At 52.7% G+C, this 26,317-nt stretch overlaps 1 protein-coding gene across 2 annotated transcripts in view; it reads right to left on the minus strand.

Moving 5' to 3' along the window:
• Window positions 1–26,317, minus strand: part of SPTBN4 (spectrin beta, non-erythrocytic 4) — a 77,883-nt gene that overhangs the window by 37,883 nt on the left and 13,683 nt on the right. For both annotated transcript variants that reach the window (XM_023246182.2, XR_006590313.1), the window contains exons 3-16: window positions 23,618–23,769; window positions 22,156–22,329; window positions 18,665–18,756; window positions 17,465–17,545; window positions 16,204–16,319; window positions 14,149–14,261; window positions 13,865–14,052; window positions 13,673–13,790; window positions 13,243–13,401; window positions 12,308–12,610; window positions 11,169–11,319; window positions 6,446–7,403; window positions 5,359–5,496; window positions 1,328–2,078 (exon numbers count right to left, since the gene is read on the minus strand). In XM_023246182.2, the coding sequence (XP_023101950.2) occupies window positions 1,328–2,078; window positions 5,359–5,496; window positions 6,446–7,403; window positions 11,169–11,319; window positions 12,308–12,610; window positions 13,243–13,401; window positions 13,673–13,790; window positions 13,865–14,052; window positions 14,149–14,261; window positions 16,204–16,319; window positions 17,465–17,545; window positions 18,665–18,756; window positions 22,156–22,329; window positions 23,618–23,769 (3,494 nt within the window). The remainder of the gene's footprint in view (window positions 1–1,327; window positions 2,079–5,358; window positions 5,497–6,445; window positions 7,404–11,168; window positions 11,320–12,307; window positions 12,611–13,242; window positions 13,402–13,672; window positions 13,791–13,864; window positions 14,053–14,148; window positions 14,262–16,203; window positions 16,320–17,464; window positions 17,546–18,664; window positions 18,757–22,155; window positions 22,330–23,617; window positions 23,770–26,317) is intronic.

Genomic DNA, 26,317 nt, shown 5'->3' on the forward strand with positions numbered 1-26,317 from the left:
CAGGCATGATCCCACCTCAGGGCCTTTGCCCATGCTAGTCCCTCTGCCTGGCTGGTCCCTCCTTTCAGATATGCCCATAGTGGGCTCCTTAACTTTCTTTAGGTCTCTGGCCATCTGCCAAAAACACCACCCTGCACCCCAGTTATATCCCTTTACCCTGCTTTATTATCTTTCACAGCACTACCTGACATGATATTATATATATCGTGTGTGTGTATATATATGTGTGTGTGTATATATATATATATATATATATATATATACACATAAATATATATTTGCATTTACTTGTTTATCATCTTCTCCCTCCCCACACACACTAGAAGGCCAGCTGCACGAGGGTGGGACTTTGTGTTTTGTTTCCTAATGTGTGCTCAGTCCCAGAATAGTACCTGGCACAAAGGAGGCACTCAGTAAATACTTGGTTAACTGATGAAGCCTGAACTGGGTGCTGTGTGACTTCAAGGAAGTTCTTTCCCTCTCTGGGATTATTTTTCTAACTGGTAAAACGGGTAGGTTAGAAAGGTTCTCTTAAGGCCACCTCACCTCCCATATTCAGTATCCTCAGAATTCCGGGGGCTCCCTGTCTGTCCCCCCAGTTAACCCTCAAACTGGGTCAGCTTTCACTAGATGACCAGCACTGGTGGTCACCCTTTCTAAAATCTCCAAAGCTTGGTACCTACTCTTGGGCAATCTGAAAACAGGATGTTCTGTCTTGTCCAAATGCTCAAACTTGGTTCCCATCCCAGAATGATCTCCCAATGGATGCGCTCTTCCCAGATAACCATGGCACTTCATCTCTCAAACCATAAACAGTTACCCTCTCCGTAAGGAATGCACGTTGCCATTCCCAATAAGAAGATTATCTGCTAATTTGGGCACCCACAACCACATAATCCACAATCAATTGCTGATCCGGATAACCTCTCAGCCTGAATTACCTGTTTCCATAATCTTTATCCTCCCTCATCCACCCCAAGATCTTTGAACCCCATTAACCATCATCAATTAACCTCACCTTCTTATTTCCTTCCAGACAATCCACAAACGCAGGAAGCCAGTGCAATGTATATCCAAGTGCATTACTGACTTGGGATAGTGCACACACTGTTAGCCACCTTAGATAAAACACTAATCCTCAAATCCTGTTACACACCTGCCCACACGTGTTCACACTGGATGAGCCACAAACCCGAGATCCCAGACACCCTCCCCGCTCCCACTGACCTCGGACAAGCCACGAACGCAGCGGTCCCTGCAAAAACTCCCTCCATACATTTCCCTCCGTCGCCACAATCCCCCACCGCGTGAACCCCGAAGCGGCCACCTGGTTGCGCAGCACCGCCCGAGCCTGGCGTAGGTCGCGCAGAAAGAGCTGGTAGACGTGTGCCTGCACCAGGGCCTCCCTGCGCGCCTCCCACAAGCCGAGCAGCTTGTGCCAGCCGAGTTCCAGGTGCGGCAGCCACTCGTCGAGTGCCAAGCCCGGGCCCAGCTCGGCGCCGTCGGCCGCCAGCAGCGCCTCGCTGGCCGCCACGATGCGGGCATAGTCTTCCTCGCGCTGGTCCACCTCCTCCTTGAGCGCCGCGTGGCGAGCCAGCAGCGCATCGGCCTCTTCCAGGCTGCCGGGCAGGGGGCCCTCGACACCGCCCGCCGCCTCCTGGGCGCGCACCAGCCAGTCCAAGAAAGCGTCCAGGTCGTGCAGGAAGCGCTGCAGGCGCCCGGCCGCGGCCACGGCCTCGCCACAGGCCTGAGCCGCGCTGGCCAGCGCGCCCCACTCGGCGCCCAGTTCTTCCGCACCCTGGTGCAGCCGCGCAGCCTGAGCCGGGAAGCGCACGGCCAGCAGGGCCGCCTCCTCCTGGAGGGCCGCCTGGCGGGGCTCCAGAGCTTGGAGAGCCGCCTCCAGGCCGCTGAGACGCCACTGCAGGGCGCCGCCCGCTCGGGGCGCGCTCTCCACGGCCCTCCGCTTCTCGCGCACCTGGGCGCGCACTTCGGCCACTTCCAGCACGTGGTTCTCCACCAGCAGCACTGCGCTCACCTCCTCTTTGCGCTGTTCCACCAGCTCCACGATGCGGTTCCACCTGCGGGGGGTTGGTGGGGGGAAGGAGGGCGGCTTGAGGTGGACAGGGACTCCTCCTGGGCCTGGAGGGCCCAACGCCCTGGGATAGAACCCAGCCACTGTGTGACTTTGGAAAGTCACTTTATCTCGCTGGGCCCCAGTTTCTGCTGGTGTAAAATAAAACCCTACAAGGCACACTTGCTTAGAGCAGCGGTTCTCAAAATGTAAGCTGAGCGAGGTCAAAAGTATCTTTGTAATAACGCTAAGACTAAGCCGCTATTTGCCCTCTCCGTATTCTCTCCCTGGTGTCCAGGGTACTTTCCAGAGGCTGCGTGAGAAAAGGCAGAACGCAGAAGCAGATCCGAGAATTCGGCTGCCTTCTCTTCAGCCAGACATCAAAGAGATGTGGGGCGCCTGAGTGGCTCAGTTGGTTAAGCCTCCAACTCTTGATTTTGGCTCAGGTCATGACCTCCCGGTTGGTGAGTTCAAGCCCAGCATGGGGCTCCATGCTGACAGTGCGGAGCCTGCTTGGGATTCCCTCTCTCTCCCTCTCCCTCTGCCCCTCCCCCAGTTTTGTGCTCTCTTTCTCTCAAAATAAATAAACTTAAAAAATTTTTTTTCATAAAAGACTTGCAACAACACAAAACAATGCCACTCACTACATTTTTTTGTTATGAAAAGCAGTTATTTTTCATAAAATATATGAGTATGCTGGTTACATTAACATAATGGGTTTATTATTATTTTATTTTTTTAAGTTTGTTTATTTAGTTTGAGAGAGAGTGAGTGGAGGAGGGGCAGAGAGAGAGAGGGGGAGAGAGAGGATCCCAAGCAGGCTCCGCACTGTCAGCACAGAGCCCAATGCGGGGCTTGAACTCACAAGTTTCGAGATTATAACCTCATGTGAAATCAAGAGTTGGACGCTTAACTGACTGAGCCACCCAGGTGCCCCTATTATTGTTATTTTATTTTATTTTATTATTTTTTAATTTTTTTTTTTAACATTTATTTATTTTTGAGACAGAGAGAGACAGAGCATGAACGGGGGAGGGTCAGAGAGAGGGAGACACAAAATCTGAAACAGGCTCCAGGCTCTGAACTGTCAGCACAGAGCCCGACGCGGGGCTCGAACCCACGGACCGTGAGATCATGACCTGAGCCGAAGTCGGCCACTTAACCGACTGAGCCACCCAGGCGCCCCGTATTATTGTTATTTTAAGACAACTTAATATCTTTACATTTCCCAGTATTAATTCCCAACACAGTAAATATTGATAGATATAACTCACGAAAACAAGCTCTTTGGGGCCCCGAACAGTTTTTAGGAGACCAAAGGGATTCTGATCCCACAGTGTAAGAAGTATAAGAATACTATGTTGCATCCAGCAAATAGAAACCGGGTACATTCCACAAGCCAAGTGCTGAGGATCAAATGATGTACAGGCAAATCTGTTCTATATCAAAATAAATTAATGGTAAAAAATACAGATTTCTTTGGGCCCTCAAGCAAGTGATGACACTTCACTGGGCCTGTGTTAACAGCTCAGAGCCTGGAGCCTGCTTCAGATTCTGTGTCTCCCTTCTTCTCTCTGCCCCTCCCCCACTCACACTCTGTCTTTCTCTCTCTCTCTCAAAAATAAATAAACATTAAAAAAAATTAAAATCACCTCCAGCCCCCAGTTGTGTTCTACCAGGTCACTTGAACTCTCTAAATATCTTGTTCATTTATTTGTTTATTTGTTCACTGTCTCTCTGTCCCCTCTAGAATGGACATGCCACAGAGCAGAGATTAGGACTCTGAAATCAGAAGGACCCAAGTTCAAGATCTGCTTTGGCCAGATTCATCATGTGACCTTGGGCAAATCATTTCCCGCTGCTCCTCAGCTTCCTCATCTGGAAAATGGGAATAATAATGTCCATTTCACTGAGCGTCTAATGATATCTTGTGGCTAAAGCACTTGGCATATAACCTTATTAAGCACTGTCAATCTTTGTTGTTGTCATTTGAGACCTTGATGCTTTGAGAGTGTCAAGGCTACAGAGGCTTTAAAATCACTGGTTATTGGAATCTTGCAGCACAGCAGTTAAGAATACCGTCTTTTTTTTTTTTTTTAATAATTTTTTTTTTCAACGTTTATTTATTTTTTGGGACAGAGAGAGACAGAGCATGAATGGGGGAGGGGCAGAGAGAGAGGGAGACACAGAATAGGAAACAGGCTCCAGGCTCTGAGCCATCAGGCCAGAGCCCGACGCGGGGCTCGAACTCCCGGACCGCGAGATCGTGACCTGGCTGAAGTCGGACGCTTAACCGACTGCGCCACCCAGGCGCCCCAAGAATACCGTCTTTGAGGGGCTCCTGAGGGGGCTCAGTTGGGTGAGCAACCGACTCTTGTTTTCCGCTCAGGTCATGATCTCATGGTACATTTCTCAGCCCTGCATCGGGCTCCGTGCTAGGACAGTGTGGAGTCTGCTTGGGATTCTTTCTCTCTCTCCCTCTCTCTCTCTGCCCCTACCGTGTGTGCGCTTTCTCTCTCTCTCTCAAAAATAAATAAAAGAAAAAAAAAGAGTATAGCTTTGAGTCAAACTCAACGTGAAATCCTGGCTTGACCCTCCCTACTTTGCTGTGTGACTTTGGGCCGGTGTCTTTGCATCTCTGGAGCCCCAGTTTCCTCTTCTCTAACATGGAGCAATTCATGCCCCAAAGGGTTGCTGAAAAGACTAATAAAAGATGCTCAAGAGCCCCAGATCCAGATTCAGACAGCATTAGGTTTGACCTCCTACTTACTGTACCGGGTAATCAATCATATTAAGGATTCCGCCTCCCCGAATCTGTCTTCATCTATGAACCCTACCCACATTGGAAAAACAGCTGGTAGTGTTCAAGGGGGAAAGATATTAATTTGTTACCATTTTTAGTAAAAGGCGAAAGATTTATACGATCTGAAGACAAACCAGAGTATCCATTTTTAAAGAGTTCTGAATTCTGGAAACTTTACTATGGAAACTGGGATATTAAAAGATAAAACAAGGCATATAAAGTGCTTAGAAAAATTCCTGGCAGATAGTAGACCCTCAGTAAATCATATCTGTACAAGCCAATTAATAATCCACTAAAATATATCGTATACCATATCCTCACTAGCACTGGGTATTACCATTTTCCTCCAAGACTTTGCTGACTTCCTAGGTGGCCACGATCACCTCAGGGTGTCGAAATTGCACATCCTCGACTCGCCACAGTTGAGCGAATGAGGAAAAGAATGAAGGAAAAGAACTGGCCTGAGGCGCCAGGCCCCGCCTACCTGCTGTTGAGGTGGTCCTGGCAGGAGCGCACCTCATCTGAACTGGGATGGCCTCCTTCCACCAGCTCCTGAACCGTGTGGTTCACATCCAGGACGCGGCCCATCAGACTGTTCATCTCCTGGTCCAGGCTCTCAAATCTGTAGGAGGAGGAGGGTCGTGCTCAAGCAGGCCTGGACCCTGGGGACCTGCCCACGTCTTGGCCTTCTCCTGGATTTCCTTCTAATTCTTATCCTCTTAGGACCCTGTGCCAGCTCCTCCTCCTTCTACCGGTCCCTTAAGTGTTACATTTCTCAGGGGCACCTGAGTGGCTCAGTCGGATGGGCGTCTGACTCTCGGTTTCGGCTCACATGGTTTTTGTGCCTCTCTGGGTTCCCAGCCACCATTCTCAACCCCTCCAACATACCCTCTACGTGGCAGCCAGGGAGATCTTTTTAAAGCTGGGCACAGTCCTCCTTTTTTTTTTAAAACAAATGCCCAAAGCTGTGGCTTGGGTAATTGTGGGCACAGTAAGGGCAGGGACCAGGCCTGGGTCTCAGCTATGCCCAGCACAAGACCGAGAACAGAGCAAGAGCTCAATAAGTTCCAGCTGAATGAATGAGTAGGCGAACAAAAGGGCTCATCCACTAATTTCACAATTCATTACTAAGTCAGCCAACAGACCGATGTATGTAACGTGTCACAGCGGGTAAATGCTACGAAGAAATGTAAAACAGGGTGATGGAAGAGAAAGTGACAGGGTCAGAGCCATTTCATTAGCTAGGGAGGTGACATTTGCGCAGGAACCGCGGCAGTCCCAGGGGAGGGGCCAGGTTGCGGTGTCTTGAGAAGTTTTAATTTCCCGCCAAGTGAGTATAAGTCCCATAATGATAGCAAACGCCCCTGAAATGCTCCCTGTACCAGGTATTTGCTCAGTGTTCTATTAAGTATTTACTCATTACTCGTCACCTGTGAGGTGGGGACTATTATCATTCCCATTTCACTGGAACCCCTGGTCGCAGCTGAGAGAAAATGGGAACTGTTGATGCACGAAGGCGAGGCTGTGTGCGTGAGAAAGGGGACCTGGAAGTCCCAGGAGGGCGCGCTCACCGGTGCTGCACCACCTCGACGTCGTCGAGCGAATCGGGCACACGCATGGCCAGCAGCCATTGCTCCTTCTCACCGATCCACAGCTCGCACGCGTGCACTTCGCCAAACATGCGGTAGACCGCCAGGGCGTCTCGCAGCCACTGGCGCCGCAGCGCAGCCACCTCGGTCACCTCGGCGAACAACTGCTCCGCCTCCACCACGCGCACCTGCAGGGCCACCACGAGTGGCCCGGCGCCGCTGGCGCCCCCCAGTGTCGCCAACTGACGCCGCAGGCCGCCCACGGGCCCGCGATGCGCCTCCACCTCCCCGGTGAGCGCGCGGTGCTGGCGGGCCAGGCGGCGGCTGGACGCCTCGTCGTGGCCGAAGTCGCCCGCGGCCGCTAGGCGGTACGCGTCGCGAAGCCAGTCGAGGAGCCCGTCGAGGTCGGCGCCGAACTGGTGCAGCGCCCGCGCCTCCTGCAGCCGCCGCTCGCGCCGCGCCGCCGCCTCTTCCAGCCGCTGCCAGCGCCGCCGCGCGCTCGCCGCGCGCTCCGCCAGGCCCGCCAGGTGCACCGTCTCGGCGCCCGCGCCCACGGCGCCGCCGGCCGCAGCCAGCTCCTCGCCGCGCCGCAGGGCCTGCTGCAGCAGCGCCCGCCGCCCGCCCAGCTCGCCCTGCAGGATCTTGTGCTGCGCCAGGAGGCGCGCAGTGCTGGACAGGTCGTGCGCGCCGCCAGCCGCGCCCCCGGCGCCCGCCGCTCCCGCCGCGCCGCCGCCGCCGCCGCCGCCCGCCGCCTCTAGGAGGCGCTCCTTGTCTCGGGCCCAGCTCTCCGCCTCCTCCAGCTCCTGCAGCAGCGCCCACAGGCTCCGCGAGGCCTCCAGCTCCGCGCGCCGCCGCGCCGCCTGCTCCTGCAGCTCCGCCAGACAGCCGTGCACGTGGTTCACGCGGTTGCAGATGACCTGCGGATCGCAGGGCTGGTAGCCTGGGCCAGGAGAAGGGGAGGATCCCGGGTTGGGCACGGGCCAGGGGGCGCCCAAGGAAGGGAGGTACAGGCTACCTGCCCTGTCTGTCCTTTGCTAGGTCGGCATCATCAGGTGCCAGGTTGTGCGTCCCCTCCTCCAGGCAGCCTTCCCTGACATGCTGTCTGGAGCAGGAACCTTCTCTGGCTCCCCCAGGCTTCTCTTATCCCAGCCCTGCCCCTCTGCCTGTGCCCCACGGGCACCATCCCTGCCTGCCCTGACCCCTCTGGCATGTCACTGCCTGTTCTGTCTCCCCCACTGGGCTGAGAGGCCCATGAAGGCAGGGTCTAGGGCTGTCTCCGTCACACTGTGTCCTCACCATTGCCTAGCACGGGGTGGAGCCCAGAGCAGTAACCTAATGAAAACGGCGACTTATTGACTGAATGATGTATAGAAACTAAGATTCAGAGAATCCTAGTATCTGTAAACTGTGTTTCCTTCAGAACTGGACCAAATGAAACATCTCTATTTTTTTTTAATTAAAAAAATTTTTTAATGTTCATTTATTTTTGAGAGAGAGAGAGAGAGAGAGTGAGCAGGGGAGGGGCAGAGAGAGAGAGGGAGTCACAGATCCAAAGCAGACTCCAGGGTCCGAGCTGTCAGCACAGAGCCTGACTTGGGGCTCAAACTCACGAACTGCGAGATCATGACCTGAACAAAGTCGGGCGCTTAACCGACTGAGCCACCCAGGCGCCCCACTATTTTTTTTAATTTTATTTTAAGTAATCTCTACACCCAACCTGGGGCTCAAACTTACACCCCTGAGATCAAGAATCGCATGCCCTATCCACTGAGCCAGCTAGGCACCCAGATGTGTCTCTATCCTTAAGCCATTTTCTGGGTTCCCTCTCTCATCCTCTGTTGCCTTCTCTCTTAACTTCAGTGATGACCTGAACTCCCATGTTTCTTCAAATACTTCACCTTCCTCCTAGACTTCTGGTTTGTGACAAGAGAACTGTGAAATTAACTTAATGGCTGGCTGCCAATGTTGCTTTAATGGAATAGAATAGAATGACTAGAAAATATCAGGATGCAACTTGCGGGGTAAGGGGAAGTATTGTTTCATACAATTTGTGTGTGTGTGTGTGTGTGTGTGTGTGTGTGTGTGTGTGTGTGTGTGAACTGTGGGTCAGGAGGTAAACACATTTCTTACTGGGTCAAAACACTGCAAGAGACACTGCCCTAGATGGGATACACCATTTCTGGAATTCTGGACATTTACTGAAATTGACCCAAATACCAAGGCATCCACCTGAATAATCAACAACAATAGGCATCCGTGTATCCAGACCTGACTCTGGCACAACGCCACCGTGGGGCAGTATCCTTATGAGCCCCATCTTACAGATGAAGAAACTGAGGCTCGGGGAAGGAAGCCACTTGCCCAGGATCAGCTAAGAAGCGGCAGATCAGGAGGCCACACTCTGGACCACTTATCAGGCATTGCTCCCTCCTGTCACCATGACAACACACATTAGCCTCTTTGCTGTTTTTGTGGTGCTGTTGGCCGCCACCAGGCACCAAGATCTCACAAGGAGAAGACAGAAGGAGCCTCCTGGGACAAACCTTCACAAGAAGGAGAGGGTCTCAATGAGCCTGTCCCGGGGTTTGGATGTGGGTAAGAGGGGCTGAGCCAGGGTGGGCATGTCCCATTGGGGCTTGGAAGGAGACTTCAACATTTGACCCAGCCCATGAGGGTGAGAACCGCCCCCCCCCCCCCCGCCCCAACACACACACCATCTTGCAAGCCAGATAGGCCTTGCCTTTTCTACTGATGCTTCCAGATTCCAAAGGGCTGTGGCTCCAGACACAGGAGTGAGACAGGCCAGCCCTAAACCCTCTGAGCTCTGCGGTTCTGGGCCTTAGTTTCCTCATCAGCAAGAAAGCAAAAAAGCAGCCTTGTCAGCACTCACAGCTAGAGACACAGTTTCTCAGGACGCCAACTTCAGACAAGGTCACTCTGCGACCATGGTGGAATGGGATGGAAACAAGACCATTCCATAATCACGTCTCAGCACACACAAAAAAAAGGTCACTGGGCAAGCCACAGAAACTATCATCCAGCCCCTTCACCCAGCTAAGCTGAATGACCACTACCAACTCCTGTTCCTCCCACTACCTGGATAAAAATGATTAAGATGGGGGGCGCCTGGGTGGCTCAGTCGGTTAAGTGTCCGACTTCGGCTCAGGTCATGATCTCGCGGTCTGTGAGTTCAAGCCCCGCGTCGGGCTCTGTGCTGACTGCTCAGAGCCTGGAGCCTGTTTCACATTCTGTGTCTCCCTCTCTCTCTGACCCTCCCCCGTTCATGTTCTGTCTCTCTCCGTCTCAAAAATAAATAAACGTTAAAAAAAAATGATTAAGATGGGTGATCACCTAATTACTCCCACCTCCAGACAGTATCCAATCCGCAGCAAAAGACACTGCATAAATCATCCCCAAATCACCTAACACAAGCCCACATCCTATCACAAGCCCCTTCCTAACACCCTCCTAGTGAGAAGCTCCATGGTTCTCCAGCGTGTGTGCGAAAAGCCAACAGACCCAGCTTGGTTTGACAACAGGGGGATTCCTGGCGGTCTGTGGCTGGAAGGTATTGACATCAGTAAAATGAGAACTTTATTAGAGCCAGTCTTGGCTTTTCCTATCAGCATCCATGCCCCTGATGCTGGTAATGGCTTTCCACCCTCCTCTTCTTCCTCCATTCCTGTCTTTGGAAAGAGCCAACCCTACTCTTGGCCATGGGTTGGGCATGTCACATAGATGTGGCCAATTAGCTCAGTGCAGAGCCTGGGGTCACAATGCTTGGCTAAGCAGAGGGCATGGAACCCACAGTGGGCTAAAGAAAGCTTTCCTGGAATCTTTTGTCAGAAATATTGGGAGAAAGGGGCTTGTCTCCTGTTGGGTCCGCTAAGTTGCTAGGATGAAAACATGGGGCTGAATGACCCCAGATTTACACCACAAGGGAAGGAACTGCCCGGTAGTGACACAAACATAGAGACTACAGTCAGAGAGATAGAGTCTTAAAAGCATCATCAGACAATCCCTGGATCCAGCCATACCTGAAGCCAACCTTGCCTTTTCCTGGACACTTTAGTTACACTGGCCAAGATGCTCCCCTTTTCTCCTTAAGCTAACTGAGTTGAGTTTCTATCATTTGCTGCCAAACAGGCCCTGACTATACATTACCTCACACGGTTTTTCATGGTATTCACTGAGATTTGGCTGTGAGGGGCTTAGCATAAAACAAGTACTCAATAGGGCCACCTGGGTGGCTCAGTTGTTAAACGTCTTTCTTCATCTCAGGTCATGATCTCACAGTTTGTGAGTTTGAGCCCCGCGTCGGGCTATGTGCTGATAGCTCAGAGCCTGGAGCCTGCTTCAGATTCTGTGTCTCCCTCTCTCTCTATCCCTCCCCTGCTAGTGCTCTGTCTCTGTCTCTCTCTCTCTCTCAAAAATAAAATAAACATTAAAAAAAAAAGCACAAGTGCTCAATAAATGTGAACTATTACTGCAGAATCTCAAAGCAGGAAGAAATCATGTGGTCTAACCTCCACCCAAGGCAATAATTTCCCCCATGATATTCCCTGATGGAGGGTGATCCTATTTTGTGCTTGGATGCCTCCAAAGACAAGGAGCTTACTCCTTCCTTCTGTCTCTTAGGGGTCATTCTGCTTCCATTAGCACCAGCCCTGGAAGTCTTCACCCCAGTCCCCGACCCCAGACTCACCCTGCAGCTGAGAGAAACGCAGGGCAGCAGCGTTGAGCGCCTCCACTCGCTCACTCTGGGCCGCGATGTCCCCCTCCAGCAGTCCATGCTTCTGCAACAGGTCCTCCGCCTCCACCAGGTGCTGCCCACATTCCCGGGACAGCAGCTGAGCCTAGAAGACGGGGCAGCCCTGAGCACCTTTTAGGCATTGGCCTCAGGCAGGCCCCACCCCACATTGTCAGGCCCACTCTTGTGTTCCTCCACCCCATCCCTTGAACTCGGATCTCTATCTCAATCTCCTTGTCTCCGTCAGCATCTCGCGCTGGCTCTCCCTGACTCCCTGTGTCTGTCCCCACATTCCTGCGCTCTGTCTCTGTCACGGGCGCCACCCTCCCTCTGCTCTCTGCCTCCATCTCTCTCTCTGCCTCTGTCTTTCCTGTTTCCATCTCTCCCTGCACCTGTATCTCCAGCCTGTCTCTCTCTTTCCCAAAAGGATTCCTTCTCCTATGTGTCTCTCTGTGGCCGCTTAGATTTCTTTTGCCACCCTCCTGCCTGCTTCTCTAGTTTGATCTCTCTCTGATTTCCCCTTCTCTCTCTCAAACCGTCACCATCTTCCTCTGGCTTAATCTGTCTGTCTCTATCTGTCCCTAGCTCCCTCTGGCTCTGTATCTCTGTCGCTTCTTTTTTTCTTTCTTCTCTCTTTTTTTTTTTTTTACATGTTTTTTTAATTTTATTTTTGAGAGAGAGACAGAGTGCAAGCAGTGGAGGGGCAGAGAGAGAGGGACACAGAATCTGAAGCAGGCTCCAGGCTCAGTGCAGGGCCCGACGCGGGGCTCGAACCCACGGAGCGCGAGATCACGACCTGAGCCGCGGCCAGACGCCCAACCGACCAAGTCACTCAGGCGCCCCTCCTCTGTCTCTTCCTTGATCTTCCTTTTTCTGCCTCTCTCGGCGTCTTTCTGTCTCTTTCTCTTTGTCTCTCGTTCTCTTCCTCTTCCTGTCTCTCTCTCTCTCTGTCTCTTTCTCTTTGTCTCTCTCACCTCTTCCTGTCTCTCTCTCCCCGTCCCTCTCCGGCTCCCTGACAACCCGTTCGGCGTCTGTAGCCCTCCCTGCCCTCCCCGCACACCATGCCCACCCTTGACCCCCAGGGCCGGCCCCACCTGCATCTCCTCCATCCAGTCCACCATGTACACCATCTCCTGGAAGATCTTCTGCAGGGCCAGGTTCTGCTCGAGCCGCGTCCGCCGGGCACCTACCAGCCCGGTCAGCAGGGCCCACTGGCGCAGGACGCTGTCACGCTGGGCCGCCACGCGCCGGGCGTCGTAGTAACCTTCTGCCGCCAGGGCCTGGGCCAGCTCGGCCACGCCCTGCACCCGCTCTTCATAGGCTGCAATGTCCGCCTCGATGGCCTCGTGTTTCTTCATGGCTGCCTCCACCGCCGGCAGCTCGTACCCGAAGTTGTCCTGGGGCAGGGCAGGCCACAGATGCTCACCTGTTTCCTTTGCTATCCACCTGTTACCTTGACCCTGCTCCGCCATCCCCAGTAACCCTGGAGACCAGCCCCCCCTTCCTGTTGCCCCGGAGACCAGCCCCGCTTTCTTCTGTTACCCTGGAGACCGGCTCCACACGGCTCCATTACATATCTAGCCTTAAACTTGTCACCCAGGAAACAGTCACCATCCTCCCATTGCCCTAGAGACGGGGGACCAGGCCTACCCTACCCTCTTACTTAGGAGACCAATTCTATCCTCCTGAGTTACCCCGGACACCAGCTACAACCTCCTTTGTCATTTAAGAGTCTAATTAAATACTCTCCCTATTTCTGATGAGCTTAATTTCGTCCTCTCTAGCTCCCCAGGGAGACCGACCTCACTCTCCCGTTACCTTGGAGATCAGGCCCGCCCCCCTCCCCCACCGCTCACTTAGGAGACCAGGTCTCCCTTCCCACCCTCATTGGCCACCTAGGAGTTAATCCAACACTTCTCTGTCACTCAGGAGGCCGAGTCTCCCTCTCTGGTCCCAGGGCCACCAGCCCAGCATGCCTCCCTGCCCCCACCCCCACCTTTCACCCAGAGCCAAGTCCTGCACCCTGTACCTGGGAGACCAGGCGCTGGTTCTCATTCAGCCAGCTCTCCCTCATGGCCACCTTGTGGTCAAACCTCTGGGCCAAAAGCTCCAGCTTCTCCTGCCGGATCAGCTCAGCTCGCAGGGCGGCCTCCCGTTCGTGCTCTGCCTTCTCCAGCTGGCCCCATGCCTGGGGAGATGGGAGGAGGCCGGTCAGGCCCCAACAACGCCCCACAATTCAATGGCCCTGGCTTCTCTGTCTGAGGTGGCTCCTAGCATCTATACACCTTTCTGTAAACTGTAAAAAGATATTGCTCCTTCGTGACACTTTCCTGCTGGAAAACTGTCAGAATGAATATCCAGTCCAGGATGTCTACAGTGTAAATGGCTCCCTTGAGCCGTGCGCAACCTACACGACGCCACGGAGTAACCCTGCCGCTCCTCCACATGCTCGACCTTACCTTGTCGATATCCCAGATGCCACAGCCCTCCCGAGGCACAAAGAGGCGACGATTACAGGCACGCAGTTTGCTCTGGATGCTGAAGAGCAGCACCTCCAGGTTCCCCTTCTCCTGAAACCTGAAGGGGCTCGGGCTCAGGACCCCCACCTCCAGACCTCCACTTGCCGCCCTCCCTCCTGAGCTGGGCCTCACTTGACTGGCTTCTCCAGTGTGCAATAGGCCGTGAAGGCCTGAAGCTGCTGTTGCACCCCGCTCAAAGAGTTGGCAAACTTCTGATTGGTGATGAGGCCCACGGTGCGATGGATCCAGGCCAGGAGCTCGGCCGCCAGCTCCTCGTAGCGCTCGATGATCTTCCCCACCTCCAACACCTGGTCCAGGACCTGACCCAGCAAAGGGAGGTGGGGTCAGACTCGTCCCGGATGTGCCCCCAGGTGGTTCCCAAGCTCCCACCCACCCCATCCCTCGGATCCCCAAACCTTCCCGATCCGCTTCCCCTCCACGGCCAGAGCCTTCATCTTGGAGAAATAGTGGTAGAAAGAGACCACGTAGGTGATGATGGACTTCTCATCTGGAGCCTCCATGTTCACATCTGGGGGTAAAGGAGAGCAGGGGAGAGCAGGACAGTGAGGGTGGAGGGAGGGAGAGCCCACTCTTACTAGCTGTGTGGCCTTGGGCAAGACAAGTAGCCTCTGCGCCTCAATTCTGGCATCTGCCAAATGGGGATCTACCTCATGAGATTAAATAGTACCTGACACCTACAAACCACCAGAGAAATTATCCATAATTACTTCTTGAACACACCATTCTACCTTCCACCTCAGGGCCTTTGCACATGCTGTTTTCGCTAGGTAGAACAATGTTCCCTCTTCTGTATGCCTACCTCCCACTCATCCTTCAGGGCTCCCCTCAGCTTACACTTCCTCAGATAAGCCTCCCTGTTCGCCCTGTGTAGAGTCGGTCACCCCTGTTACTCTTCCTCATGGTATCTTATCATTGCCTCCTGGAACTTATCATCTGCAATTAAATATTCATTTATGCAATCATGTCCTTATCTTGGGTTTGAGTTCCATGATGACAAAGGCTATGCCTGTCTTTTTTCCCATTGTTCTGGTCATGCCCAGCACACAGTAGGAGCTCAATAAATATTTACGAAGTGTATTTATTTATTTATTTTATAAGTAAATAAATTTATTCTATGTATGTATTTATTTATGAGGGCAGAGATCAAGGGTGTGGGCTTTGGAGGAAACGTGTGCTTAAATCCCTGTTCCACCACTTACTCACTGCATGTCCTTAGGAAACAGACCTAACTCCTCTTCGCCTCAGTTTCCCCCATTGCAAGACTGAGGATTAGCACAGTGCCTGCCAAAAAGGAGCGCTGTAAGTTTTAGAAAGAATAGTCTGGCACAGAGGAGAAACTCAGTACATTCCAATTATCGTTTTGATGTGCCCACTGAATGCACAATATTACACTCAGCTCTTTCTCCACCAACTCGTGGTTGGTGGAACAGATATCCACTAAACACCTACCATGTGCCAGACACAGAATATAGGCACCAGAAGTCCCATGTAGGGGCGCCTGGGTAGCTCAGGTGGTTAAGCGTCAGACCCTTGGTTTCAGCTCAGGTCACGATCTCACAGTTCGTGGGTTCAAGCCCTGCGTCGGGTTCTGCGCTGACAGCATGGAGCCTGCTTAGGATTCTCTCTCTCTGCCCCTCCCCCCCCCCAAGAAGTCCCACGTACTGGTTTTCAGTGTGACACTGGGCAAGTGACTTCACATCTCTGAGACTTCATTCCTATCACTTTAAAACAGGACAGATAAGGGGGCATCTGGGTGGCTCAGTCGGTTAAGCGTCCGACTTCAGCTCAGGTCATGATCTTGCGGTTTGTGGGTTTGAGCCCCTCGTCAGGCTCTGTATCTCCTTCTCTCTCGGCCCCACCCCCACTCGTGCTCTGTCTCTCTCAAAAATAAATACATATTAAAAAAAAAATTAAAACAGGATGGATAAGTTCTATCCATCCAGGTCAGTGTGAGGATAAAAGCGGGAAGTTTTGCTAAAATTCCCAGCCATGTGCTTGGCACAGAGCAGACTCTCAGAGAGAGGGAACAGCTGTTATTCTAGAGATTGGTGGGTCGGTGTTGGCATGGTCTGGGATTAGGAATGAGGCTGAAGTCAGGGGATAATGTTGGGGGTGGGGTTGGCTCTGGAGCTGGGACCGGAGTTGGGGAGGGAGAGGGGGTTGGGCTTGGGGGAGCTGACTGGGCTTGGGGTTGGGAAGGGGATGGGGTCAAGTTGGAGGCAGGAATGGAGAGGAGTCTGGGGCTGGAGACAGAGATGCGAAAGAAAGGGACTGGGAGATGGGGGCAAAGGGGATTAGAGGTGAAGAAGGGGAGGGGCTGGGTGGGAGCCAGGACTTAGAAGGACTCGGGTTTGGGACGGTGTTGCAGCAGGATGGAGAGGAGTTTGGGCTGGCATTGGGGTCGGGGGTCCCCCCAGGAGGAAGTCCCGCTGGGGTTGTGGGGGGCTCACCCTCAGGGTCCAGCAGACGTGTCAGCCCCAGGTGCTGCTCCGCCGTGCGGAAGGCTCTCTGCAGGTTGTAGTTGGCATTGGACTTGGTGAGTTTGCTGAAGTCCACGAGATCGGGCCTAGGCAGGGGCACAGAGCGGGCAGGCAGCAGGCAGGCTCCAGAGCCAGGGGGTGAGCAGGCAGAAAGACCTCCCGGCCTGAGCCCCACCCAAAGCCAGGGGCAGGAGGGGCACCGCCTCCCGAGGGGAAAGCTGTGTATGCTGGTGCACGCCTGTGCACTTATCTGTGGCCGTGAGTACTGCGTGCGAATGAGTGGGACCGACTTGGCAATGCACACATCTACTTGGGTGCTTTGCTAAACAGTATTACGTAGCAGTTAGAAGTGTGAGGTCTACAGCCAGCCCACGCAGCTCAAACCCCAGCTCAGCCATTTCCTGGCTGGCTGTCACTCTGGGTAAGCTATTTTGTCTCTCTGTGCCTCAATTTTTTCATCTGTAAAATGGGGATGATAATAGCATCTGCCTCACAGGCTCACTGACTATTAAATGACTTATTGGAAAGCTCTTAGAACAATGCCGGGTATACAGAAAGCACTTAGTAAATGTTACCGTTGTTAGTATGACATGGGTACAGCTGGTGGATTTCTCACTGTGTGGGGAGGACGGGTCTCGCTAAATGTATGGGTGTGTATGTGACAGGCAGGGGTTGTGAACGAACATGTGTCCACAGCAGAAAAGGCTGGGTTCCACTCCGACCACACCAGAGCAAGTCCCTCCCAGGCTCTGGGCCTCAGTTTCCCTCATCTGTCATATGGACAGTCACGATGTGGGTGCAACTTGTCTGGATGCCCACCTTTCAGCCAATTCAGCGCCAGGCCCTGGGGTGTGAAATGTGGGTGCACAGGGAGCCGGAAGGGGGGCTCTGCGGCTTGCCTTGAGGAAGGACCACCATGCACACACCAGAGAAGACCATCCATGGGGGGTGAGCTCTCCACCCTGGAGGCATCGAAGCATCAGGCACAGGCTGTGTAGGTGCATGAGTATGCGTGTGTCTACGCAGCTGCACGAGGGACGTGTGTTTCCACGTGTACACAGACTATGGGGCCCGGACAGGGTTCTGTGCAGGTGTGTGCCTCGTGTAAGTGTGAAGGGATGGGTCCTTGCGTCTCTGCGTGCCATCTACATGCATATGTGTACAGGTGTGTACCCAAGGGACGTGGGGGAGGGGGAAGGGCAGGGCCAGGCTGCCCCAGGCCACGTGGTACCTGTGCCGGTGAATGAGCGCGTTGAAGGCCAAGCCGTCCCGCCAGCTGGTGGTGAAATTCTGGATGTTTACCTCAGGGTAACTGGCAGCAGCGTGGAAGGGAGAGACAGAGGCAGAAATGGAGACAGTCAGGAGGGAAGAGGGAGGGAAGGAGAGAAGAAGGGAGAGAGAGAGAGAGAGAGAGACATAGATGGATGGTCGGGGGGTAGATAGATGATATGATGGATGGAAAGATAGATAGATAGATAGATAGATAGATAGATAGATAGATAGATAGATAGATTGGAGAAAGAAAGAAAGAAAGAAAGAAAGAAAGAAAGAAAGAAAGAAAGAAAGAAAGAAAGAAAGAAAGAAAGAAAGAAAAAAGAAAGAAAGAAAGAAAGAAAGAAAGATAGGGGCCAGGAGACGGAAAAAGAGAGACGGAGAGAAAGCAAGATACAGACAGAGATGGAGAAAGAAAGGAGGAAGGGGAGGAGATAAGTAGGGAGAGAGAAGGGGGAGGGAGAGACAGAAACAAGGAAAAACAGGCATAGAGGTAAAGACAGACACATGGAAAGACAGAGAGTGTTGCAAGACAGCTGGCCAGCCCCGGAAGGCTGAGCATCAGAGAAAGCCCAGTCTCCATCCATACCTGCTCTCCGCTTCCTCCCAGCGGCAGAGGGCACCTGAGTTTCAGGCCATGCCCTTCCCGCAGGGCAGAGGGTTGGGGGACCAGGAGACTTCCCAGCAGAGCCTGAGTGGCCCCCTTCTCAGCCCCACCAAAGGTACCCAGGAGCCTGAACTTCTCACGGGAACTGCCAGAGCCCCGGTATAGACCATCCTAGGCTGCTTTCGGGGTGGGGGTGGCCAGGACTCAGGACTAGGGCTGGGGTGTTCACACAGGTGCCCCCAAGGCCTCTCGAGGTACAGGATGAGATACAGGAGACCGAGCAGGCTGGGGACGGTCCACCACTAACTAGCACTGTTTTCTGAGGAGCCCAAGTTCTAAACTTTAACCAGGCCTTCCAGATTCTTACACGGGTTTATTTGTCAAGGTCAGAAGAGTGGACGTATTTTATTTACCAGTTCGTTAACTTCAAATGTAACATTCTGACACGGAGGACTTGGGCGGTCCCTTGCACTCTTGTCCCAGAAGGGACCCTCAAGATCAGGCTAGGGCCCCACCTGCCCAGTGGGGGCGCAGGGTGGGGGGTGCACTTACCCAGCTGTCTTCATCTGACACCACAGGAGCAGTGCGTCCTTGGCGGAGCGCGTCTCTCTGTTGTCCTCAGTCTCAATTTTGATTACTTGAATCTGTGAGGATATAAAACATGGCTGCTGGGACCCAGAGGGCTTGTGCCTGGGACCTGCCGGTGCACTCCGCTACCAGGGACAAAGGGGATGGGAGGGGCGGCTTCGGGCTGGGGTTGGGGGTTCAGGAGCGTGAGGGTGGGATCTGGAGTGGACCGGGACATCCACAACTGGGGGAGGAGGAGGCTGCAGACTAGGGTCTCATTTTCCAGGGAAGCCTCCATACTTTGGCGTCTGGGCCACTTCTCTGATCCAAGCCACCATCATTTCCCCCTGGGCTAGTGCCATCACCTCCAGGCTGGCCTCCCTGCTCCTGACCCCACAGTCTGTTCTTCTTATGGCAGAGAGGGACCCTGTGAGCACCCAGATCAGATCACATGTTTCCCATCCTCTGGACTTTCCGTGGGTCCGTCTCATTCACGGTAAAAGTAAATTTCCCCTCGTCATGCCTCTGACCTCCTCTTCAGCAGCCCACTCTGCTCCAGAGACCTGCTATCCTCTTCACTGAATCACCAGTGTCTTCCCACCTCAGGGCCTTTGCACTGCTTGTTCCTTCTCTCAGGGGCCCACATGGTTCCACCCCAATTTCAGGTCTTTTCTCACATATCACCTCTGTGAGGCCTTCACCAACCACTTGATTTTAAATCACAGTATGTGTACTCAAATTTCACATCCTCCTTTTCTACCATGCCTGTTATTTATTCATCTGGTGTACTGTCTCCCCATTGTGGACTGAACTGTGTCTCCCCCAAAATTCATAAGTTGAAGCTCTAACCCCCAACTGTAACTGTATTTGGAGATCGGGCCTTTAAGGAGGTAATTAAGTTTAAAAAAAATTTTTTTTTCAACGTTTATTTATTTTTGGGACAGAGAGAGACAGAGCATGAACGGGGGAGGGGCAGAGAGAGAGGGAGACACAGAATCGGAAACAGGCTCCAGGCTCTGAGCCATCAGCCCAGAGCCTGACGCGGGGCTCGAACTCACGGACCGCGAGATCGTGACCTGGCTGAAGTCAGACGCTTAACCGACTGCGCCACCCAGGCGCCCCATAAAGAGGTAATTAAGTTTAAATGAGGTCATAGGGTAGGTCCCCAAAATGATTGGTGTCCTTATAAAAAAAAAAAAAAGGGAAGAGATCCTAGGGATGTGCGCACACAGGGAAAAAGCCATGTGCGGAGACAGAGAGAAGATGGCTACTTGCAAGCTGAGAGAGGCCTCAGGAGGAACTGATCAGGAGGAGCTTGATCTTGAACTCCCAGCTTGTAGAACTTGAGAAAATAAATTTCTGTTGTTTAAGCCACTCCGAGTGTGGTATTTTGTTACAGCAGCCCTAACGGACTAATGCACTCACTAACTTATTAAAGCTCTAGGACCACAGGATGTTTGTTTTATATTCTGCGGTATCACACTTAGCAGGTGTTCAATGCTGTCCTCAGTGACCCAGAATCTAAAGCAGGTTCAAGAGCCCCGGATGGGTGTTGGAGACTTAGGTCCTGGACTCAAGAGCTGAGTTTGGCATTTGGGTTCCGAGGGAGAAAACTAGGTTCCAAAGAGGTGCCAGCCCCTAGTGCACGGCTCCAGCTGCCAGCAGGGATCCCGCCCCCCGCCCCCCAGTCTCATTCCTTGATTTTGTACTGGCAACGCCCATATCTGTCTCCAGCCCCCACCCCTTCCTTGAGCTCTATTCCCATGATCCAGTGGACTCCTAAATGCTCCCCCTGATGTTTTAGATATCAGATTCCTCATCACCATCACATCCCACACTGTCCCTCAGATCTGCTCCTCCTTCAAATCTGTCCCTGGGTGACCCCACTTTATCCCCCCGGTCCTGAGCCTTGAATGTTGGCCTGGACGCCTCCCTCCCTCCCCTTCCCCTGCCCATTCCCATTACAGGGCATCTTTCCTATCTGCCTCCCTCTGCACTTCCCTCTGGCCCCACCCTGGTCCAGCTCCAGTCTCTTCCCTGGGCTCCCAGCCCCCAATTTTGGCAATCACCCCCAATGCAGAGGGATCTGTCTAAATCTGATGATGTTGGGGTGCCTGGGTGGCTCAGTCAGTTAAGAGACCAACTCTGGCTCAGGTCGGGATCTCATAGTTTATGAGTTCGAGCCCTGGGCTCTGTGCTGATAGCTCAGAGCCTGGAGCTGCTTTGGATTCTGTGTCTCCCTCTCTCTCTGCCCCTCCCCTGTTCATGCTCTCTCTCTCTCTCTCTCAAAACTAAATAAACACTTAAAATAAATAAATAAATAAATAAATAAATAAATAAATAAATAAATAAATCTGATGATGTCTATCCTTTTGATAAAAATCTCTAATTTCTCCCCATCTCAAACAGAATAAAATCAAAACTGCTAATCACAGATCACCTAGGCCCTGTCAACTCCTCTGACCTCATCTCCTCCCTGGCTCCCCCTTGTCTCCTATTCTCTAGACATACTGGTTTTTCTGGACCTCCAACATTTCAGCTCCTTCCCACCTCCCTCAGGGCCTTTGCATCCTGGCTGTGCCTCCTGTCTGGAATGCTTTCTCCCTTCATCTTATGTCACGCAGCCATCAGCTTCTCAGAGAGTCCTTCTCTGACCACCAAGTCTAAAATCTCAACACTGTCAACCTGATATTTTGCATTCTTTTTACTGCCTTATCATAATCTATTCTTGGGCGCCTGGCTGGCTCAATCCATTGAGGTTCTGACTCTTGATTTTGGCTCGGGTCATTATCTCAGGTTTGTGAGCTCCAGCCCCAAATCAGGTTCTACACTGACAGCGCAGAGCCTGCTTGGGATTCTCTCTCTCCCTCTTTCTGCCCCTCCCCACTCACTCTCTCAAAAATAAAGTTAAAAAATATATTAAAAATAACCTATTCTTTTCTGCATAGCTCTTACCTAGAGTTATCCACTTCTCAGACATCTCTTGTCTATGTATTTACGGGTTTGTTTATTGTCTGTCTCCCTCACGACAATGTAAGCTCCATAAAGGCAGAAAATGTGTCGATTTTGTTTCTGAACTGAAATAAAATTGACTGGATTTGAATTCCAGCTCTACTATCCAGCTGTGTGACCTTGAGCATATTACTTCCCCTCTCTGGGCTTCAGTTGCCTCCCTGGTAAAATATAATAAATAGTATCTACCTTATGGGGTTGTCGTGTGTATTAAATGCCAAGTGCTTAGAACAGTGCCTGGAACAGGGTGAAAAATATATAAATGATCACAGTGGTGGTGGTGATAATGATTATTACTTTTATCATAATTTTCATCCCCACCACTTGGAATAGGGTTCCTGGATCATAGTAGGAACATTTTTGGAATGAATGAATGAATGAATAAGCAGATGACTGGGTGGCGGAAGCCCTCCTAAGGCCACACCTTGGGAGGGTGGGCTGGGCAGGGGTCACTTGGGGATCACCTGGAAGCGCAGGATGATGGTCCAGACTAGCCCCAGGGTCAGCCGGTGGTTCCCGTCCACAATGTCATGCGAGCCCACGTTTTCCAGGTGCACGCGCTGCTCCTTCAGGAACTGCAGCGCCTTGTCCACGTTTTCCAGCGAGTGGATCCTCATGCGACCTCGCGTGGGTCTTGGCTAGAGTGGCAGGGGCGTTGGGAGGTGGAGGGCCTGGCCAAGGGCCCTGTGCCCCCGGCCTCCTACCAACGAGGTCGGCCCCCCATAGCCACGCCCCCTGGATGTCCAAACCCAGGCCACGCCCCTTCAGTCTTCTCAAAGACCAAGGACGTCTTTGCCCCTTCCAGCCAGACCCTTTCAAGAGCCTGTTCCCTTCCTGGATTATTCTAGTTCCTGTCCCCACCCTTTCTTTCTACTGAAGTTCCACATCCAACCTGATGGCCACCTTTTATCCAGAAGCCTCAGCAACCTACCGGTAACCACACTCCTGTTCCCTGCCTTTGACCTCTGTTCCAGGCCCCCCAGGTTTGGCCCCTGGCCACGCCCCTCACTGCCTCCCTTTCAGGCTTCGGCCTAGAGCCACGCCTATTCCCCTAGGTCTCCGCGGGTTTGCTGCGCTATTACTTCCAATGTTTCTGTTCTATAGCCATGCCCCGCAGGACTTCAGAGCTCCAGGCTCTGGTCCTTTAATGAACCTCTAGCTCCTCAGAATCCCACCCTTTGTGGTGAAGCCTCATCCAAGCCCAGACACACAATTGCAACACGGGGCGCCAGGGTGGCTCAGTGGGACTCCTGGTTTCCGCTCAGGTCATGATCTCGTTCTTCGTGGGTTCAAGCCCCGCATCGGGCTCTGCTCTGACAGTGCAGAGCCTGCTTGGGATTCTCCCTCTCTCCCTTTCTCTCTCTGCCTCTCCCCTGCTCATGCTCTCTCTCTGTGTCTCAAAAATAAACTTAAAAAAAAAAACAAAACTGCAACTCTTATAAAAACAAGCCAGACCCATTCCAGAGTCCTGTCTGGTTACCCAGATTTCCACGACCTAAGCCTCCCCTTCCGATGACAACTGCACCTTCATCCACAGACCCTGCAACAGGGTCCTGCCCCTATTTTACGGCCAAGCCTCTTGCTACCGCACTACCCAGGCCAGTCGCTTCTAATAAAGCCCCTCCCTTCTCCAATTGCCCCACCCCTTTCCACGGAGCTTCTCCCCACCACAAGCCCCGAGTCCGCTGGATCCCCGGCCTTCGGCCTTCACCTTCGGCAGAGCCCAGCTTCGGTTCCCAGCCACGCCCCCACGCTGCTCACACCCAAGCCCCACTTCCGGCCATAGCCCCACCCACCTGAGCAAAGAGGCCGCTCACCCATCGGGCTCTTCCAGGACACACCACACTTCGGTTAGCCAGGCCCTGTCGTAGCCCAGCCCGGAATCCCGGGGCCGCCCCCTTCCCCCAGGCCCGCAGGCCCCCTCACCAGCTGCTCCCCGGACAGCACTTCCAGGAGCCGCGTGAGCACAAAGCCGTCCCGGAGGTCGGCATACAGGTCCCCGATGTGGCAGCCGACGCGGGCGAGATGCGAGTTCACCCACTTGGTGAAGGTCTTCTTCTGCACGGCCTCGCGCTCATCTGAAGGACAGGCTCTGATGAGCCCCCGCGCCCCCAGCACCTCTCCCCTTGCAGCTTCTCCGCAGCCCCTCACTCCGGGCCAAACCCTGTTTCGGCCCAGCTCTGCAACAATCAGGGCTTCGCACAAGCGGCTCCTCCTACCTGGGACGCCCGGCCCACCCTTCGCTGCCCGCCTGGAGACGCGTCCTTTAAAGCTTTCCTGAGACATCGCTTCCACAAGAAGTCTTCCCTGATTCCCACCCCAGCCGGCCCTATTCATTCGCTCCCTGCATACTGGGGCATCTACTATGTGCCTCCGCACTCTTCTTGGCTCTGAGTACAGACAGAGCCAGAGCTCCGTTTAGTGGGGCACAGATAATACACTAGGGAGCTAGAGAAGGTTAAGGAGAGGGCGGGAGGGAATGAGAGCTGTGTCTCGGGAAGACCTCTTGGCTGCTGTGGAGAGGGTGGGTCAGAGAGGTCAAGAATGACAGCCCAGGGCAGGGAGACTGGGGAAGCGACTCTGGAAAGAGCGGACCAGCCGCACCAGGGCAGAAGCTGGGAATGGGAGAAGGGGACACACCAGGGATAGTTACAGATGAAAAATAATAATAATAATAAGACTTGGGTGTGACGGGTTGTGGGGGGTGAAGGGGAAGGAATATGCTAGAATGAATGCCCCTGAGGAAAAGAACTGAGTCACAGACACCCTCAAGCCATAGCCGAAAGGCCAGCTACAACCTGCATTTCCCACATCCCTAGGGAGCAGAGTGCCCACGTGACTGCCATCGGAGGGAGGGTGCAGGGGGGGAGGGGGGAGGGGTGCAGGGTGGGGGCGAGGTGTCAGAACAATGTGGGCAACTACTGCTGCACTTACTTACAAAGGCATTGCTAACTCTCTCCTACAACGTTTTTATTTCATTTTATTTTTTTTAGTAACAGCTTAGAATGAGCTATAATTCACCTACTATCAAATTCACCCTTTCAAAGCGTAACTTCGGTGACTTTTAGTATAGTCACAGGGTTGTGCAACCCACACCACCATCTGATATCAGAACATTTTCAACCCTCCAAGGAAAAACCTTGCGCCCTTTAGCAGTCACTCCCCATTCCCCCTTCTCCCAGCCCTGGGACACTATGAATCTCTTTTCTGTCTCTCCGGATTTACCTATGCTGGACATCTCATATAAATAGAATCATACAATATATGACCTTTCGGGTGTCTGGCTTCTTTCACTTAGCATCATGTTTTCAAGGTACATCCATGCCATCACATATATCAGTACTTTATTTCTTTTTTATGGCTAAATAATATTCCATTCTGTGGCTCTCCTGCATTTTACTCCTCTACTCATCAACGGATGGACATTGGGGTTGTTTCCACTTTGTGGCTATTATGAATAACGCGACTATGAACATTCAAGTACATACAAGTCCTTGTGTGGACACGTGTTTTCAGTTTTCTTGAGTATATACGCAGGAGTGAAATGGTTGGGTCCTATGGTAACTCTACATTTAAACTTTTTTTTTAAGTTTATTTTTGAGAGAGAGAGACAGCGAGCAAGCCTGAGCAGGAGAAGGGCAGAGAGAGAGGGAGAGAGAGAATCCAAAGCAGGCTCCAAGCTATCAGAGCAGAGCCCGACGTGAGCCTCAACCCACAGACCGTGAGATCATGCATGATCTGAGCTGAAATCAAAGAGTCAGATGTTCAGCCGACTGAGCCACCCAGGTGTCCTTACATTTAACCTTTTGAGGAACTGCCAGACTGTTTTCTCAAGTGGCTGTGCCATTTTACATTCCCACCGGCAATGTACGAGGGTTCCGGTGTCCCCACATCCTCACCACCACTTGTTATTTTCCATTTGATCACGGCCATTCTAGTGGTATAAAATGGTCTCTCACTGTGCTTTTGATTTGCATTTCCCTGATGACTAATGATGTTGAGCATCTTTTCATGTGTTCATTGCCCACGTGTGTATCTTCTTTGGAGAAACATCTATGCAAATCCCTTCCCCGTCTCAGTTGGGTTAGTCTTTTTTATCGTCTGTAGTTTCTTTGCAACTTCGTGTAAATCTATAATTATTTCATAATTTAAAGTGTTATCAAAACAGGCGGTGCCCGGGTGGCTCAGTCTGTTGGGCGACCAACTCTTGATTTCAGCCCAGGTCGTGACCCTAGGGTCATGGGATCGATCCCTGCGTTGGGCTCCTCACTGAGCGTGCAGCCTGCTTAAGATTCTCTCTCTCTCTCTCTCTCTCTCTCTCTCTCTCTCTCTCTCCCCCTGCCCCTCTCCCCACCTCCCCCGCTCTCTGGCTCTCTAAAAAATAAATTAAAAAATAAAATAAAGTGTTACCAAAACAGGAAACTACTGCCTGGCCTTCCTTTCTCTTCTCCCAGCTTCCACAAGCTTGAGCACAAGGTCCACAGGGCACAGGATAGAAGGACCTGGAACCCACGCTGATAGCTTGGAGCAGAGCCTCCCTGCCCACCAGGCTGCCCATCTCAGGATTATCCAGGAGGGAGAAATGAGCTTCTATCTCCTTTAAGTCACTGCATTGTGGGGTCTGTC

This window comes from Felis catus, chromosome E2, assembly GCF_018350175.1.
Source record: "Felis catus isolate Fca126 chromosome E2, F.catus_Fca126_mat1.0, whole genome shotgun sequence".
In the NCBI taxonomy this organism is placed as follows: Eukaryota; Metazoa; Chordata; class Mammalia; order Carnivora; family Felidae; genus Felis; species Felis catus.